This window comes from Engraulis encrasicolus, chromosome 3 (genome assembly GCF_034702125.1).
Source record: "Engraulis encrasicolus isolate BLACKSEA-1 chromosome 3, IST_EnEncr_1.0, whole genome shotgun sequence".
Taxonomy (NCBI): Eukaryota; Metazoa; Chordata; class Actinopteri; order Clupeiformes; family Engraulidae; genus Engraulis; species Engraulis encrasicolus.
Window position 1 is genome coordinate 39679190 of NC_085859.1, and position 18871 is coordinate 39698060.

An 18871-nucleotide genomic window follows, 5' to 3' on the forward strand; every position below is an offset into this window, starting at 1 on the left:
AGGTCAGATTTGACAGTTTGTTGATTAAATATGTACGTCAGAAACAAATTATCACTCTAACAGATCTGTCACAGGAAACTACATGAGGGGTTTATTTAACTTTCGCTCATCCATGTTAATGATAACTTTTGAACATGTAGAATCAGATTTGAGTGCACTGCACTATTAGAACACAACTGGGGAAATAAGATGGCAGATAAGGAACCGCTTGCTTCAGGGCTGGACTGGGAGAGAAATAGGGCCCGGGAATTTTTGGCTTAAAAGGGCCCCTCATAGCAGCGCAGGACTGAGTCACCGGTGGGGCCCACATCCTCGTGGGCCCCTATTTTCAGAAACTTTTTTTTTTTTAAATGTTTTTTTTTGGGGGGAAGGAAATGCCCGGTATGCCAACTGGCCAGTCCAGCCCTGTCTTGCACCTTGCGTGAAATGTCATGCAATCATCTAGATCATCATTTTAGCTAAGTAGAGAGCCAGACAGTTTACAGTGGGCTTACTGCTTGATCGACTGACACATTATTTTGGAATGGCAATGCATTGTCTCAGCATTCTGCTTCTGATCTTCATTTGGCAAAAGGGTACGTGTTTGTATATGAATGAATGTGTTTGTATGAATCAATGCGTTTTCTAAAAGGAAATGTGCAACACATTTTTCATTACACACTATAGGCTGTGTCTGTTTTCCAAATTAAATGGACATTTTACTTATTCATAATAATTTATATATGGTGCTGCTGTTGATTTTTGGTAGATTAACAGTAGATAGATAGACAAGCACTTGGGTTTATTTGGAATACACAAATCGGTTTACGGCCAACAGATAGCTTTACTTTGGTGCTCATCTGCCATGGGTGTAGTCACCCAGTCAGGGCTGCTGACAGCTTTTGCGGGGCCCAGGACAAAGACATCTGAAAGGGCTACACCAACCAATGGATCTCTTGCAGAGAATGTGGCTGCATCGTCAGTTTATGGTACAGTATGCTGTTAATAATATCACCTTCCTCTATATTTCCTATAGCAGCTAAATTAAGACCAGTACCCTTACGAATAACCCAACCACTCCCCAGATAACTGCAGCCGCCTCTTCACTCCCGTAGATATTGTGGTAATGGTGGATGGAACGTTCTCAATATCTGGATTCTTAAAATATATGCTGAACAGGATAACCTTGGAGAACCGGCTAACTGAAATGAATTTGAATTATACTCAAAGCAGAATCGGTAAGGGATCAGTGAAAGCCCTACATGATCGGTAGCTTAATTAACATCTTTGCACATATTGTGTGAAGATGAACACTGCAAGAAATAATATGAGATAAGAATGTGCTGAAAAGAAACATTAATTAAACATTAAATTCTAATATAGACTATAGCTTTCAAGGCCTTTTAGAATTAGTGGCTTTTTAAACTTACAGGTAGCTATCATGACAACAAAGCTCAGGAGAGGTTTGGTCAATCTCACCTGCTATTAAATACCAGAAAAACACTTGGATGTCTCTTTGTGGTAGCCTACTGAGTTACAGACTACTTAGGTTTAGTGCTGGAGAGTGCAGACTATAGTATGCACAGTCAGTCATTATACAGGTATATGTGCTCCTGCATGGAAAAGTAGTCTAGCTGTTAGCTTTTTAAAGTAGTCTACTTGTTAGCTTATTGCCCTGATGTCCTTAAATGCTTATTGCCTAACACAGGGAGCCTCCGATTAAATAAAATAGACCAATAAAACATTTAAGTCTGTACAAAATAAGTGATGTAATAGTGTATTATTTTCATGCAATACGCAGGCTAGCGTGCGTGCGTGTGCGTGTGCGTGCGTGTGCGTGTGTGTGTGTGTGTGTGTGTGTGTGTGTGTGTGTGTGTGTGTGTGTGTGTGTGTGTGTGTGCAATGTGCTTTATGTTTATGTGTTTTATGTTTTAGGCTTCATTACATACAATAATACATGGCAACTGGATGAAATTCACAGCGACGCTGACATGATACACACCATAACTAATTTACTTCAAATACGAGGCCCAAGCACAGGTATAGGCCTACATTACAGTCGAAAACCACAACACAGATTGAGTTACATATTGTCAAAGCCATTATTCCTTTGTATTTGAATTTTATACTGGCGGATAATGATTATGGTGGTATGGTTTTAATCGTAATTTATTCATACTTTTTCATATCAACTTAAAAATCCTTCCTTGAGAATTATAATGAAAGCCTTATGCAAACACTTTTGCAAGTTAAATATAATATGCACAAACAGAAGGCAATCCAAGACATTGTCCTTTACAAAAAGTTAAAAACCTTTATTGTACAGGAAATCCGAGGTACTCAAGGTTGCGATTTTTTTCATCCCTACACCGATGAGCACCAAGGAAAAACGTTGAAGACGATTGAAGCCCTCCAATATCCTTTTTTTCCTCGCCTTTATTGTAGTTGGCTGTTGGCTCGAGCTCTACATGCTTCACTTATTTACCTACAATCTGGTTGTACTGTAGAAATGTCATTTTATGCAGGTAGGCCTAATCTGTAAAGGATGTTATATCTAAAGAATCTATTCGTAATGTGTGTGTCTCAGTATTGGGTAAGGGCACCTGTTGGACTTGGATGTAATTTCCCCTTATCATCTTCAAAGTGCAGACTTACAGTAAAGGCTTTTTAACTTTTTTTGCAAAGAAGAGTGCCCTGGATTTCTTTCTGTTTGTGCATCTTCAGTTTTAGCCATCAAAGAGTACCTCAACCTCAACCAGTCCTGAAAGCTCTCCTGGACAATCATTTTGTTGACAATATTATCTCAGTTGTGTGCTAACAACTATCCTGTGGTTATTGTCTTACAACAAGGTGAAGGACTCATGTTTGCCCTGCAGACCTTCAGAAGGACAGGTGTCCCAAAAATGATCATCCTCATCTCAAATGGTGAATCAAAAGATAATGTTACTCAACCAACCCAAAGACTTCGGGATTTTGGCATATCTTTGTATGTCTTAGGATTTATAGACAAAGGTGACTAGCAAGAAGCACTTCATCTTCTCACAGCATGTAGTCAGTAGGGGCGCGTAGGCTACCTATGTTCCCCAGGTCCTATGTTCCCCGGTCTTTGTATGGGACCAGGGAACTTAGGGCCCTTTTTCTTAAAATGGGTTTTATGTTCCCTATATCTAACCTTTCCCAAAACCATCCTAAACCCTGTCAGTAACGCAATGTTTCCGAGTTTTCATATTGTGCCCTTCCCAAAACCATCCCTAAACCTAACCTGTCAGTAATGCAATGTTTCCGAGTTGTACATTTGTGCCCTGAAAAAAACTATCCCTAAACCTAACCTGTCACAGGTGCAACAACAACCTGCGCTTTGCCATGTGGCAGCAGTCTACTTGGAAGCAGAGGGGAACATAGAATCCTTTTTTTGAAAAAAGGGTCCTAAGTTCCCCGGTTGCGGGGAATATATAGGACCCGGGGAACATAGGAATCAGTAGACTCCCTTTCTGAGTGCACTAAATTACATGTACAGTATGTCTATGTTTTGCTGTATGTTGGTGCAGATCTGATTAACACATCTGGACAGTACTGGAGAGCGATTTCCTCTCGCCCTCGGCACTCAGAGGATCAATACATATTTAGGTCTGAGTTGGACCCAGTCATCCTGTCTCTTTGTCACCAGATTCAGTACCAGGACAAAAAGATCAAAAGTAAGTATACAACTAGTAAGCACAACTAGTAATTTATTCTTAGAGGTTTGTTTTTTTGTCTTCATATTACTCACTTCTTAAGATACCAGTGTGAAGCGCAAAATGTGGGTAAAGGAAAGTAAGAAAGACCTTATTGAGTATCTCTAATTATTTCACAAATCTCAAAAATCACTATAACTGGCTAAGTAGCCAACTCAACCAGTTCTTGAAAATGTATATAAGGCCTATAGGCTATGGCCCTGCCGTGACTCAAACGGTTGGGCACTGTACTGCTACATCGGCGACATGGGTTCGATTCCCGGCCAGGGTCATTTCCCTGCCCAGCCATGGCCTAGTGGTTAGAGAGTTGGTCTTTCAATCTAGGGGTTGCCGGTTCGAATCCCCCACGACCTCTCCCTACACCTCCATCCATGGCTGAAGTGCCCTTGAGCAAGGCACCTAACCCCACATTGCTCCAGGGACTGTAACCAATACCCTGAAAAATAATAGTTGTAAGTCGCTTTGAACAAATGAAAGCGTCAGCTAAGTGAAATGTAATGTAATGTAATGTCATTTCCCGATCCTCCCCCATATCTGTCTCCCTCTAGCTTCCTGTCATCCTCAAGCTGTCCTATCAAATAATAAAAGGTCTAAAAGGAACCCAAAAAATATACGAAAAAAGGAAAATGTAAATACTGTATGCATCATGTGCGACAAGTAGCCCAGAAGAAATCCACTAGTTGGAAAAAACCTCTGGCACTCAGATACAACTGATTGCACTTGACTAATGTGATCAGTATTTCCTTGAAGAGAGGGCTGACAGGGAACAATTATGTGGGCCAACCAGATTTTAAGCTCACCAACTGTAGGTCAAATATGAGCAATCTCCACTGAAACGATAGTAAAATACACAAACCCACCTTGCGACAGATAATATTTTTCCCTTTCAATTTAGTGTAGTAGCCCTTTTGCACCGTTGGAGGTCAGACACAAAAGAACGGTAATCCCATCCACCAATTATAATGCAAGTCCCCCGTTTGAACGGTCGAGGAGGATTAGTCACTGTTGCTCTGATCGATCACAGTGGTGTGCAGAGGCAGTTTGAACGAAAACGGACCTCAGCCCTCGGCTTTCTGAATCGTGCAACTTAATTGGTAATTTGTTGATTAGTTTGTTTTCCTTTAGATTCTGTTGGACACCACTCTCTGTATTACATCTATACTTTTGTCTTGAGAGATGATGGTCCACAGCCTTCTCTTGGGGCCACTGCTATGGGTCTTCTGGACGACCAACCAATAGAGGTTTACAGCAGCCAGCACCAGACCTGGGCACCAGAAACCCAATGGATGGAAAACAACATGCCAGCTGAGTACTGGCAAACAGGAAACCTCAAAATGGAGGCACTGAACATCACAGTCTTTCAGATAATGCAAGGCAACTGTGAGTCTGGTAAGATGATGGATGTCAACACTACGGTTCAAATACTGTAGAAAAAAAAAACAGGAAGGCTGACTCCTCACCAGCAACTTATTTGATCTGGTACTAATGTCTAATCTTATTTTCTTATCCTTCTGCTTTTCATCAGCTCTGTGTGTTCTCCAATGGCGGGTGGGGTGTGAAGCAGAGAAGCTGGCAAATGAGTCACTGAGCTTGCAGAAGCTAGTTGAGGAGTATTCCCTGAATGGAGAGCATGTCCAGGATACTGATGGTATCTGGCATTCAGAAACACCGGACGTCAAACATACCTCTCCTCCTGGCCAGATACTCAAGGGTGCCAGGAACATCACCAGACACTTCACTGATTTCCTTCAGAAGGAGTGTGTTGATCAGGAGATGAGGAGATTCATCATTTATAACGACAGAGAACCTTGTTGGTGTCAAAAACCCTTTGTCATTTTGTTGATGTTTAAAGAATTCTATTAATACAACTACACAGGTGACACATTCTCCATGTTCCTTTTTGTATTTACAGCTGCTCCAAATGCAACGGTACTTCCACCAAGAAACATGAGCAGATCCAGAATCCTGCTCTCTTGCATGGCCACTGGATTCTTCCCCAGATACATTAACATCAGCTTCCAGAAGAATGGCGTCACAGTTCTAGACGCAGAGGGAACCTTCCATTCCAGCGGCAGCAGGCCCAATGGGGATGGAACGTTCCAGCTGAGGAGAACCCTGGAGATAGTGGAGTGCTCTGAGTCTCACAACGTGCTCTATGAGTGTGTGGTGGAACACACATCTACAAAATATCTACAGACCTTTCAAATCATTAAGCTGGGTAAATATGAAATGTCTTCTAGTTGTTTACTTTATTGCATATATGAATTAGCCTAGAAATCTAGACGGCCCCTAGTGGCCGCAAATTGAATTTGCTAGCAGCTTTCAGCTGTAGGGTTTTAGCTGTCTAGGCTATTTACGAATATGCTATTTGACCAAACCATCAACAAATACAGTAAGATGAATATGCAATGACAAAACTTTGATCTTTTTTGTTTATTAAAGATGGGCTTTGTGGAGTCATTCTGCGAATCCGAAGTGGAGTCGTCTTGGCTGCTCTCTTCCTACTTATGCTCTCCCATGTGTTCTTCAACTGGCTCTTGAAGAGAAGGGCAGTCAGCAAGCAATGTAAATCTGTTTAGTGCACATTGATTACATTTATGTTTTGTACATTTCGATTTCGATTTTACAGTGATTTAGTAAAGGCTTATCAACAGCTAGAGATCTCAGCAAGATGATGCAAATCTGAAGTAATCTTTGATCTATTTCAAATGTAAGTAATTTTTCACCAACTGGATTTGAGCTGAGCTGAAGTACAGCATGCTAGAACTTCCACAGCATGCTCACATTCTTGTAATATCAGCAATCCAATGCCAACACTGCTTACATTTGTTTTTTTGCAATCCCCTTTTTAGTCTTTCCATTTGCCATTTAAATTCTTCCTGAATTTACTTTAGATTATCTCTTCTTTATGTTCAGGACTTCCTTTTCATTTCACCACTTGACATTTTGGTACAACTCAGCTGTTTATGAATGTGTTGTAGAAATAAATATGACTTTAGCCAGTTTGGTCCTTTGCAATAGAGTCTTTGAGAATTAATCACCTTGTTCAACAAACTGTTGTGCCCGCAGGACCACCTACTTTTGAACCTTATACATACTGTAGTAGTTAGCGAGATATTTCACTGGAAACATCTAGAGATACATGAGCACACACACACAAAGAAAAAAAACATGAACAGGAAAAAGTTATAGGAAAGAAAACTGGCAAAGTATGGTATAGTTGGTCTTTCAAATATATATATATAAAAAAAATGAAATAGACAGGAAGAGTTGATGCAGTCCACACAAAATTTCTCTCATGTATAGAGAATAAAGGTGAATCTAAATCTAAAATCTAAACCTAAATCTAAAAAAGAAATCTTTCCAATCTTTGACTGACAGTACAGTAGGTTATAATGCTGATGCAACATACCCTCTGGAGTCAGGGATTGATTTCAGCATTTATTTTGAGTTTTGTGTGTTTATTGTATTTCATGGTCTGACAGGATTGATGTAACATAAAGTGTTAGCTATTTTCAAATGCACAAACAGGGAGTCTCTAAACAATGTTGGCTACAGTATTTCCAATAGATATGCAGGGATATTTAATTTTTATTAAAAGACACATTTCTGGGTTGGTCAACACAGAGATCGAAACCATCTCTGGTCAACATCCCCAACATCTGATAGACACTTGCATAACATGGAAGGCTTCTTTCATCCCAGGTTTGGCAGGGTTAAGACTCCTCCTTCTCATCTCCATGTGTGATGATGTAGCAGAGTGACTTGTAGTCGATGTTTCCGCTCACGTCAATGGGTGCTACAGAAAACGCTTGTTCCACCTAAAGACAGTTCAGGCCTTTAAAATATTTCAGTAGAGTAGAGTAGAACACTTTAATTAACCCCCCCATGATAACATGCCGGTAAAACTTTACTTGACGGCGGTGTCATAAGCATGTCATTACAGTGTCATAATAGTCTCATGGCACAGTTATGCATGTGTCATAAACATTATGTCCAAGTCATAAACAATTTATGACTGTTGGCCGTAGCCTCTTACTGCAGCAGGGGTCGCCGGCGACCCTATTCACTTGCTGAAAATGCTTAACTACATCATAACAGCATTGCTATGACATTACAGAGAGCCATCATGCTGCGCTAAGGGGTTAAGTGACATTCGGTTATGGCAAAGGTTGTCTTTGCTATAACCGAATGTCACTTAAGGCTAAGTTAACAGTCATAAAATGTTTATGACATGGACATAATGTTTATGACACATGCATAACTGTGCCATGACACTATTATGACACTGTAATTACATGCTTATGACACTGGCGTCAAGTAAAGTGTTACTACATTGTCTGATTATTCTAAGTTATGGTGTATGAAGAACTCCAGATGTTTCAGATGTGAAGACTCCACAAGTTAGTTTTAGATGTGCTTGGCATGAATCATGGAATTACACTCAAACCGGTTAAGCTTTTCACTCACCTCCTGAGCAGTGAATTTGTCTGCTTGGTTCATGAGAAGCCTTTGAAACCTGTGGAAGAGAAGATACGTCAAATATTCATGAAAACCTAAGTGAATACTCTCCGCATTTTTTTAATTAGATATTGTCAGTTGTGCCAACTTACTCATCTTTGTTGACGAATCCTGTGCCATTGGGGTCAAACAGTTTGAAGGCATTGAGGATTGTCTCCTCTGGGTCAGTCCCTGACAGTTAGACAAACACCACATTGGGTTGAATCATTGAGTAATTAAACTTCATATTTGTGATTGTAATTTCATTCATTTACAGGTACATATAACCTAGTGTTTCTCAACGGGGGCGGTACAGCCCCCCCAGGGGGCATTAGGGAGCCATAGGGGGGCGTTGAGAAGGATACAGTTGAGAGGGGGCGGTGGTTAGTTGTCATTGGGGGCATTGGTACATATAAAAAAAGTAATAGTGTGTGTGTTATAGTTAAAAGTTATAGTGGTTGGCAGGCTTAGAATAAGGTCCAGGGGGTGTTTGTCCAAAAAAGGTAGAGAACCACTAAATAACCGATTTCTCCAGCGCATGTCTTTTTCTTTAACATTAGAAATATCATATTAGAAAGTCTTACCGTTGAGTTTCTCCCCGAAAAGCGAGAGGAAGACGGTGAAGTTGATTGGCCCTGTCCCCTCCGCCAGCATGGCGTCCAGCTCCTCATCTGGCACATTCAGCTTGCCTGTAGAGTGCAGTGGGACCATACACTTTAGACAAGACGGTGTGCTTGTATGTGTGTGTGTGTGTGTGTGTGGGTGCAGGGGCGCCGCTACAAATGTTGGGCCCCATGAAAGATTCAAATTTTTGGCCCCCAAAATGACAAATTATGTCATCAGCATCCTTCCAGGGGCCCCTGTCAGTGCTTGGGGATTTATAATCTGTAACATCTTTGCCCCCCTTGCGGCACCCGTGTGTGTGTGTGTGTGTGTGTGTGTGTGTGTGTGTGTGCGTGTTCTGATGTGTGCATATGTCTTCTCGGTGACACTTTATTTTAGTGTTACATCTATTAGCAATAATACATACAATGTGCCTGTATAAGTAACTTGTAAGTCATGTACCAAGCAAAATCAAACATTTGTTAGGCACATATTCGTAAATGTCTTGCTCATACACAATAAGGGATTTACTGTATTACCAATTTAACCTTGGTAAGGGAGGACCTAGTAGGCCTTAGTTTTTGCTTAGTCCGTGCCTTACAAGTTACTTATGCAAGCATTAACATGTAAGTATTAGTCCTAATAGATGTAATGCTAAAATAAAGTGTTACAGAGAAGACACATGCACACATCAGAACACGCACGCACACACACGCACGCACGCACGCACGCACGCACACACACACACACACACACACTTCAGTGCAAACACGCACAGCTTAAAATTTCACAATAAGACTTGTCAAACATTACCCAGTTGTGAATAGGTCTCTTTCAGGTCCTGCTTTTTGATGACCCCATCTCTGTCCTGGTCAATGCACCCAAAAGCCTTAGGAGACAAAGCCAAATGCCTTTCAGATTTACAGCATGACATGCAGCTATCAGTATAATAACAATACCAATACAATTCATAGTGGGCTGAAATTGGCTTAATAAATAATAATCATTCTAAAAATTCAGAATGGAACATTGCTTAAAAAAAGACAAATCGTGATAATATGTGTCTTTAGCTTTAGATGAACGGATTACACGGGCTATTTCAGTGCTCTTAGAGCTTGCATTGACTTTAAGTGACTGAGTCCCTCCACATGTACAATAGTAAAAGTAAAATCCCCAACTTCTGTTCAATGCCTGCTCAATAGCAGCCTGTTTGCCTTGCCATTAGATACTTTACCTCTTTAAACTCCTGAATCTGAGACTGCTCAAACATGGAGAAGACATTTGAGGAGGCTCTCTGGGCATTCTTGCCCCTCTTGGATGCAGCTTTCTTACTGGCCTGAGTAGAAAAGAAAGCAGACAAAAAAGGGATGTAATACACAGGGCCGTAACCAGATATTTTCAAATATCGAGGTCAAATACTGCGTGCTGTACTGCATACTGTACATTTAGAATGCTTCAAACTCTTCAGTCACACTCATAACTTAGTTTTCATTAATCACTGCCTTGAAAATAAATGGGGATGGCATAAACAGACTGAATTTATCATTGTTGCTCATATATCGATGTTCATTATAGATACATTTTACATTACTGGGAAAAAAAGTACAGAGGACATGACCTCTGTGTCCTCAATGGTTAGTTACGTGGTAATACAGACTCCTGTGTCAATATGTTTGCTTCATATGGTGTAACATCCCCCGCCTATAGAGGCAAATTCATTTGATCGTTTAAATTTCAAATGCAATTCATTGCACAGTTGGTCCTCTTTTTTCCCCTCGAATACTTACTTATCAATACAACTTACAAATGAAAAGTGCCAAATCGAATATAAGAACTGTCCGAGAGGCAGATAATTAATTGCATAACAACACTTTACACTTAAAATAATCCTACTTCGTACATCTGTTTGTTTTTCATTTACGTTTCAAAACATTGGGACATGTAAGTAGATATCAAACATATTAAAACCAAAATAGATTTTTCAATCATAAAAAAACAAAATGACTCCTGTGTACTCACCATGTTGGTCGGAGTGTTGCGTTGTGTGCTGCGTGTGTATCAGTGTGCACCCAGGACCCCAGCGTAGCTGATAAGTGTTTTATGTATGGCATGGCATGGCTTATCTTTCCCCCTGCCTATTAAAAGCCATGGGTGGCTGGCACAGTCCCTTACATGGCCATGGCAGACCTGTCTGTGCTGGGGGACCATGATAACTGGACAAGTGCTCAGATTCCTGAGAGCTGCTGGAAACAATTGCGGAGGGAGGGTGTCACTGGCGTAACGCAAGTACTTCAGGCCCCCCTGCAAGCTACCAAGAATGGGCCCCCGAACGAAAAAAGAGGGCCTAATATCAGGTTGAGGGGGCCCGTTTCTTCAAGTCAAGGGCCCATGTGGGCTCCCCGCCTCGTATGCCCCCCCCCCCCCCTATGCTTTATGGCCATGGAGGATGTGGTGAAGCTCTTCCCCCATTGAAGTACAGCAAGGATGTCAAAGTCATTTTATTGCAGCTCACACTCATAGGCAACAGAATATGAGCAGTCACATTCTAACTATGATGGGCATGTGTTTGTGAAATTTAAACATGAGTATTAAGCGTGTGGGTATGTGTGCACAATTTTTGTCAGTTTTTAAAAATAAATATTACATTTGGCCCGCAACTTTGCTCCAGATTTTGATTTTGATTTTTGATCAATTTGAGTTTGACATCACTGAAGTAGAGGGAACTGCACAAGCTTATTCTATAAGATTTATTTAGACCATGTGTATCGCAGATGCATTTCGGGCCTATGCCCTCGTCATTTTAATTTGATTGTGTGGATTTTTTGTTTAACTATCACCCATATTTTTTTAACCTGAATGTTGAACACGCCTATGCCCTTCAAGAAAGCTCTTCACTTTACAGAGAGGGGACATGTTTATGGTTTCAATCAGTTTTTCAAAGAAACTTTTCCAGATTTTAAGCAAATTGACAACAAGCTGAGCGTTTCAACAATATTGTATATTTGTTTTAATCATTATTTTGTGAAGAGGCTTAATTGTTCTTAAGTTAGCAATTAAGACGAATAAAATGGTTTCTAATATGGAAAGGGGTGACTGTCAGTGTTTGACATCTTCAGCTGTGTTAACCTCACTGTGGAACACAGGAGGAAGAAGAGAACTCGCACACCAAGGGTTGCCGATGCAGGAAAGGTGTTTTAATCCATCAACTTAAACAAAAAATAAAATAAAGTGCTACCAAGTGGGGGTGCAAACGTTTCGGTCCTCAGACCTTCATCAGTGCAAAAAAAAAGTGTCAGTGTTTGACATCTTCAGCTGTGTTAACCTCACAGTGACAGTGCCCTACCATGGCCGTAGTTACATTTGAGGCTACCGAGGTCCGGACCTCGCCTATCGTGAGAGGTTTTTTTTATTATTATTATTATTTTAACGGCAAATATGACCAACTGAAACACACAAAAACATCTATAAACCTTTTTGAAGCGTCCTTTGCAAACTGTGGTTAACATCCATGTGCTATGTGTTCTAGTTTTGCCTTTGTGTTTTCTGTTTTTGAGAGTAAACAAGATTGATTAATATCGCAAGTGGTGCGACTCGTGGGAGAGAACGCAACTCAGCCGACATCGCAAGTGTTTGGTCGCGTTCGTGACAGAGCATTGCGCAAAGCAAAATTACCATGCTTTCTGGTTGGAAAAATGCATTGAAATGGCAAAGTGTGCGTGTGCAGCCTGCGCAGTAATGTGCCGTTACGAACGCGCCCATTAAGCACGCGCTTGGTGAGATCCCCGCTATCAGAAAGCCCGCGCTTGATGAGATCTCCGCTGACAGAAAGCCAACCGTTGTATAGCCTACATAAAGCTCATGCGTAACAAGTAGGCTATGGTGTCTTAAAAAGCCATTTGAGTCATTATTTTAAGAAGGCCGGCTGCTGCATCAGTTGCTGCATAAAAGGTAAAAGCAGGATATCCGTGAAAGGTAATTGATTGTAAATTGGAAAGCATGTGATAAACACTGACAGAGGAGGTCACCGGAACATCTTCAAGTGTGGATATTTTCCTGTTAATTTGGACAAGTGCCAAGACTATCGACGTTGCCACGTCTTCGTCAGAGTCAATCGCAGTAAAATATCCACACCTGAAGAGGCTCCCGTGACTACTGTGTCTGCATAGCCGTGACGCATCAGATGGCTCAGGAGCGCGGAGGATAGGCTACTTTTCTTTCTCGTTGAAAGACTTTTGTCCTCTGCGCTTGTGAAGAACTATAACAAGTAAATAAAAACAAAACGTTTGATGCGACTCTAGGAAGAAAAAAGTTTACTCCAAAATAGGTGGTTTGCACTACAGAGATATAGCTATCCCTGTATCTTTGGAGGAAAACAGCTGAAGTGTAATTTCATTGGGAGAAAAATATGAATGGCTGAGCAACTTGCCATCTGAGGATGTAGCTTATTGTGCAACTTCAGGGTCAAGCCTTAGTTTCCTTTCAAAGGGCTTTACTGGGAGGATGCTGTTTATAATAAAAGAGGCATGATACCAAAGCATAGTCATTCAAAGGGAATAGGCTGAGTTGGCTGAAAACTACAACATATTTATTGTTATACATGTCTACATATTTACTATTTCACATTAGGCCTATACATTCATAGAGGAGGGCCCTATATATAGGCCTGTGTAGCCTATATTTATTTATTTTATGAATTAATTTTTAATTTATATTTTATATTAATAATACAATTTCGGCGCACGCTTCGCGCGCGCATCATGGACCTCGCCTACTTCACATGGCTGGCTACGGCCATGTGCCCTACCGGAACAGTTAGATAAGCAGTGCACCGGTGTTTGGTGTTTCCAGCAAGGTTAAAGGTAAGGCAAAAAAGTATGTTCAGTGGCGTGCACAGACAATTTGGAAGGGGCAGTTGCTGAAGGGGTTTTGGAGGCATGTGGAACTCCCAGCTGTCTTATTGACTATAGAGGCTATACTTATGTACTGTATATCGAGGTTGTATTGTAACATGTATTTCATTATGAAAAATTGGCAATGATCGTGTCAACATGGGCCACAGTACTTTCATTTTTTTGTCCAGTAGGGAAAAGGGGCAGGTGCTTTAGCACCACCTCATCCCTATCTGTGCACGCTGAGTAGCCTGTCAATTGTTCAAGGCACTAAAGACCACTAATGGCCTAAAACCTGGACACCTTAACACTGGACACCAAGTCGTATTAAAAAGATTACAGTAACACATACTGTCATGAATTGTCATCCACAGACACATTCCTGAAGATCGCTTGGATGTATAGACCTGCATATACCATTTAGATAGTGAAGAAAAGCACATGATTGGTGAAGCCGTGTGCCAGTCAGTTTTCCTTGAGCAAATTGCGTGGCTGAGGGCTACTCATTCAGTGTTTTCTCAAGTAATTTTGCCCCATTTAACAATTTTCCTCTGACCACTTAACACACAACCTACTAAGTATTTTCCATAGTATTGAGAGATTTCCAGGACAGTGCTTTTGGAGAGGGTTGCCATGGATACTGCTGGATAGCCACACACCACCTGTGTTCGGTGTGGTTGTGGACTGGGACAGGTGTGTATGTGAGAGAGAGAGATAGAGACTTACTTGAAAATGGGTGAAAGTGTTTGGTTTCCAAAGCTACTGTCAAAACCAGTTGTCAGTAAGAAGTAAGAGAAACCAAAGAGGAGGAAAAGGAATTCTGCGTTTCAAAAAAGGGAATAACTTCAGATGGATTACAACTGAGAACCTAACAGGAGAAACTATGTAATTAAAGGCCTCAGGGGTTGAGGGAGACAGTGGCTACCTGCGTGCAATATGGTGAGAGAGACGACCCAAACTGGGACCTCTGTTATTGGCACAAGATGACCAAGATGGACTCCTGAAGATGTACGTTTACACAGAGACAACAGCCAGAGAGTGGAACCGTCCAAACAGACCTGCATGATACAGCTCTTTGTGGAAGGGGGATAAAAAAAATTGGTCGATTGACATTGGATTATTTAAGATTTGCTTGAGGATTGCTCAAGAACGTGTTTGGGGAAGTTGAAAAGATGCTGCAGCGATGTTGACTCCTTAAAGTCACTGTGACAGGGAGAAGGATTATGTTGCCTTGTTTTTTTTTCATGAAATCAGTCCTTAGCAGACTGCCATGATTACTGCGACACGATGGATAAATAAGCCCTTTTGTATTTCATCTGTTTACAAATTATAAACTGCAAGTCACACTTTTCTCTTTCAAAATAAAAGAACAAATCATCTTAAAAAAAGAAAAAAATACGTACTCAGAAAGTCTGCTGAAATCCGCACCTATGGGAGTAGGGAGATGTGGCATGGATCCTCACACTACGGAAAAGGTAAATCAATCTGTGGTGTGACCATTTTCTTGCATGTTTTTCAGTTAGCACATACAGTACGCAGGGCCTAGTTTGAAGTGGTTTATGACGTTGTCATCAAAAACAAGACTGTCACATAACGGTAAGGGCCATGTTTACTCGATTGTAAGTTGCTTTGGATAAAAGCATCTTCCAAATGTAATGTAATCTAATTAGAGGTTATTGGTTATTGCTGGTTAAAGTTATTGTTTTTTTGGGGTTTGTTTTGTATTTCTCTTGATCATTGCATAGGGTTGCTAACCCTAACCATACACATTTCTTGAAGGTTTAAATGTAAAAAATGAAAGAAGTGTGTTCAACAGGTGGGGTTTACTGGTGAAACTCCCATTATCTCTCCCCCTGAGCTAATAGCAACTCATTGCTTACAAAACAATCAGCTCTCCAGAAACATATTTGTCCGGTGTACTGTATAATACAGCCTTACATTTTAAATCATTAATACACCTTTGATAGTCCCCTCCCCTCACTCAACATCAAGCCCCTTACAAATAATAATTTAAAAAAGACGTTGTGGCTATAACCCAGAATGACTAAATGATTACATAACCTCAGGAGGATATGACGTGTGCAATATTTTATATTGTGCTTTATGTTGCTCACATACCTCCATAGAGGGCAACAGGGCTGGACTGCCCATCTGGCATTCCCCGGTAGGCCCTGCACCCTGCACCATTTTTTTTAAAGGGCCCCACGAGGGTGCGGGGGTGAGTCAGTTCTGCGCCGCTAATTATGAGGGGCCCCTTTAAGCCAAAAGTGCCCAGGCCCTATTTCTCCCCTAGTCCAGCCCTGGAAGGCAAACTACTGCACTACAATGAACCAATGGATGTTTCCAGGTGAGATGGTGACAAGTGGGGGTGGGGGCATTCAGACGGAAAAGCTGGGTGCGATATTCTAGGATATTCAGATGCATTTCATTCACAGGGTTTTAATAAACATTTTCCTCCCTCTTCATGGGGAAAGTTTATGATTTTACAGTAAGTTATATCACTTGACATTTATTAAAAGAATTTTAAAAAGTATTTCATGAATATATTCATGAATATATTCATGAATGTGCATATCATTTTCGTTTATGTGTTTGCATTGCCCCGTTTCACAGTATAGCCAAATAAGGCATAGTAATGCAAGTCTATGGTACAAAATAAAACATCATCAAATGTAGGCCTACTTATGTTATGAACCACTTTAAAGTGAAGGTAAAACTCACCAGAGTGTGAAACAGCAACTTAATTCTGTCCAGTGATCACTTGTGGCTTGATGCTTAAGTTACCAGTTCCTTCCAGTGATTATGCTAAGCTATGCTAATAATTCTGATCAAATAAATCTAAGTACTGAAAACACTGAGAAGAAAATGATATGTATATTCATGAAGAATGCTGGGAAAAACTGCAAATAAGTGAAAATAAAAAAGAGTGGTCTGCTCCTTTAAGCAGTGAAGATGGACCAAGAAAGAACAAGGTAATTCTTGCTATCTTATCATGCTACACCAGTGGTAGTCAGAGAGTATTCTTAGAAAGGGCTTATTCGGGAAGTCCACTGACATCACAGATACTGAGAAGACGCTGCACTCCCAGCTCCAGGGCCACTGCTAAGGTTTTGGAGGCCCTAGGCATAACTGGTCATGAGCCACCCCCGTTCGCTCACTTTTTGTCTGTCAAATGTTTTTTTTCCATCCGTGTGAACACTGCAAATAGTGAATGGATGAAAAACCTAGTCGAAAAGCTTTGTCTATTCAGCTGTGCAAGACACATGGGCGATGTTTGAAGTAGTTGCTTGTTATGGACCCTGTGAACATACACACAATGGCGAATTTTGAAATGAATGACCTGTAGTTGATCATCATGCATTTTGAAATGGGTATATGGCAATCACAGACTGATTTGAGTCAATTATCCTACTGCTATGCATGCTTGGATGTTTTTCTGCTTTCTCCCATTCTGTTGTGGGCGCAATTTATTTTAAGGTCCCTGACATACATTACGTAGGCTACAGGTGAAGCATGTACCGTTATGTACACTACACTTTAGGGCAAGGTATGTAGTATACTGTAAATATATAGTACCGTATTAGATGTTGCTACATGTAGATACACTAAGAAAGAACCTGTACAACAAAGTGTTTGCCCACTTGCTCATAATTTACCTTTTTTTTTGACTAGACCAGAGGTGGGGAACCCTTTTCATTCGAGGGGCCACTTCAAATTTTATGAAGTCCTCCAAGGCCTGTACTATGAACACAAGCCAGGATTTCTCCCTGCACTTTAGGCCTTTATCGAAGGCGGCCAACAGACCCAGCCTTCACTTGGTCCCCTGAAAATAGAACTTAATTGTATTGCAAATGTAATTTCTAAGATTTCTTTAAAAACATGTCATATTTTACTGCCAAATATTAAAATGATATCCGGGCCGAATAAGACGGCCTCAAGGGTCGTATAAAGCCCTCCAGACATTCCTGACCCTTGAACTAGCCTAACCTGGATGAATGAAAGCTCTCCTATAATTATATTTAGTAATAACAACATTCACGAGTCTTTAGATTAGTCTCAAAAATAAGTCTTTCTTGCTTGAATTCGAAAACATATTATACCTGCACAATACGCCACTTAGGCAGGAAGTGAGAATGAGAGAGGGAGAGAGAGAGACAGACAGAGAGAAAGTTAATAACGCGTGATGATGCCCAGCAAACAAGCATTGTGCACACATTCAGAGACTACCCATGTGTAGCCTACGTTTTTTGCAAATTACCCTTTTCCTCTTTGCCTACCCACTGCTGCCTGCCATAAACCCATGGCTTTCAAAGGCTGCTTTTGTAGTTCACAGTTTTTGTTTGACTTTAACTGATGCATGTAACAATATTCTACTGATATAAAAAGCAAATATCTGTGAATGTCAATGAAATTTCGCCTGCTTAAGCGAAGGCTGTGTTAAGGTCCAGGGTGACTGGACTATTTTTTGGTGGAAAAGACCTCAAATAGTGGGTCAGGTCTAAATATAAACCTCTGTTTGAACTGGTATTCTAGTTTTTGGAGGAGCGTTTGTTTGTGATGGGATTGACGATGGAGACCTCCACACAGAGAATGATCAGAGTTTGTTGGCTTGTTGGCTCATGATCTTTCAAATGCTTAAGTTTTTACTTCCTCACCATTCATTTCTTATATTATTATTGAATGTAGCTGTTGTGAATTAAAGAGTTGGTTTATTTTTTCATTTGCACATGTTACCCTTATGCAGGGCCGCTGACAGCTTTTACTGGGCCCGGGACAAAGCCATCTGAAAGAGCCCCCTACCCAATTCATGCAATGTAATGGGGACCCAATTCTGGGCCCCCTATCTCCCTGGGCCCGAGACAACATACCCCCTTTGTCCGCCCCTGTCGGCGGCCCTACCCTTATGTGTAAAGAATGCTGAAAGTTCCTGCATTGCAAACATTGCAGATAAGCCAGGATGGGTCAATAGCCAGTTGACAAACTGCACTATATTTAGCTTAGATGGGGATGAGGTCTATATTTAGAAGGGTTATGAACTCCTTTCAACTATTTTTAGCAATTGATTGATTTTTGGACCTCAAATCGTAAATCTTCAACTATCTCGTACGATATCACTATTGCCTAACTGTGTCAAAAAAACGTTTCTGCTTTATAAACTCTTTGACA

General features: G+C 40.9%; 2 protein-coding genes across 2 annotated transcripts; one reads left to right on the plus strand and one right to left on the minus strand.

Moving 5' to 3' along the window:
* The first annotated feature begins 4924 nt into the window (after nt 1-4924).
* LOC134444683 (uncharacterized) lies at nt 4925-6949 on the plus strand. Its single transcript, XM_063193915.1, has 4 exons — nt 4925-5102; nt 5239-5523; nt 5626-5931; nt 6156-6949. The coding sequence occupies exons 1-4, from the start codon at nt 4925-4927 to the stop codon at nt 6290-6292; spliced, it is 906 nt and encodes a 301-aa protein (XP_063049985.1). The 3' UTR covers nt 6293-6949.
* A 324-nt stretch (nt 6950-7273) lies between these two features.
* Nucleotides 7274-10939, minus strand: myl7 (myosin, light chain 7, regulatory). The gene is made up of 7 exons (XM_063195394.1): nt 10836-10939; nt 10051-10152; nt 9630-9705; nt 8798-8902; nt 8327-8405; nt 8184-8232; nt 7274-7534 (listed from the first exon to the last, which is right to left on the minus strand). The coding sequence occupies exons 1-7, from the start codon at nt 10836-10838 to the stop codon at nt 7430-7432; spliced, it is 519 nt and encodes a 172-aa protein (XP_063051464.1). The 5' UTR covers nt 10839-10939; the 3' UTR covers nt 7274-7429.
* Nucleotides 10940-18871: the final 7932 nt, after the last annotated feature.

Coding starts and splice junctions, on each gene's coding strand:
- LOC134444683 (XM_063193915.1), top strand. CDS start 4,925: ATGGGTCTTCTGGACGACCAACCAATAGAGGTTTACAGCAGCCAGCAC. Junction 5,524..5,625: donor TTATAACGACAGAGAACCTT/GTTGGTGTCAAA, acceptor TTGTATTTACAG/CTGCTCCAAATGCAACGGTA. Junction 5,932..6,155: donor CTTTCAAATCATTAAGCTGG/GTAAATATGAAA, acceptor TGTTTATTAAAG/ATGGGCTTTGTGGAGTCATT.
- myl7 (XM_063195394.1), bottom strand. Junction 9,706..10,050: donor AGATTCAGGAGTTTAAAGAG/GTAAAGTATCTA, acceptor TTGTCTCCTAAG/GCTTTTGGGTGCATTGACCA. Junction 7,535..8,183: donor ACAAATTCACTGCTCAGGAG/GTGAGTGAAAAG, acceptor AACTGTCTTTAG/GTGGAACAAGCGTTTTCTGT.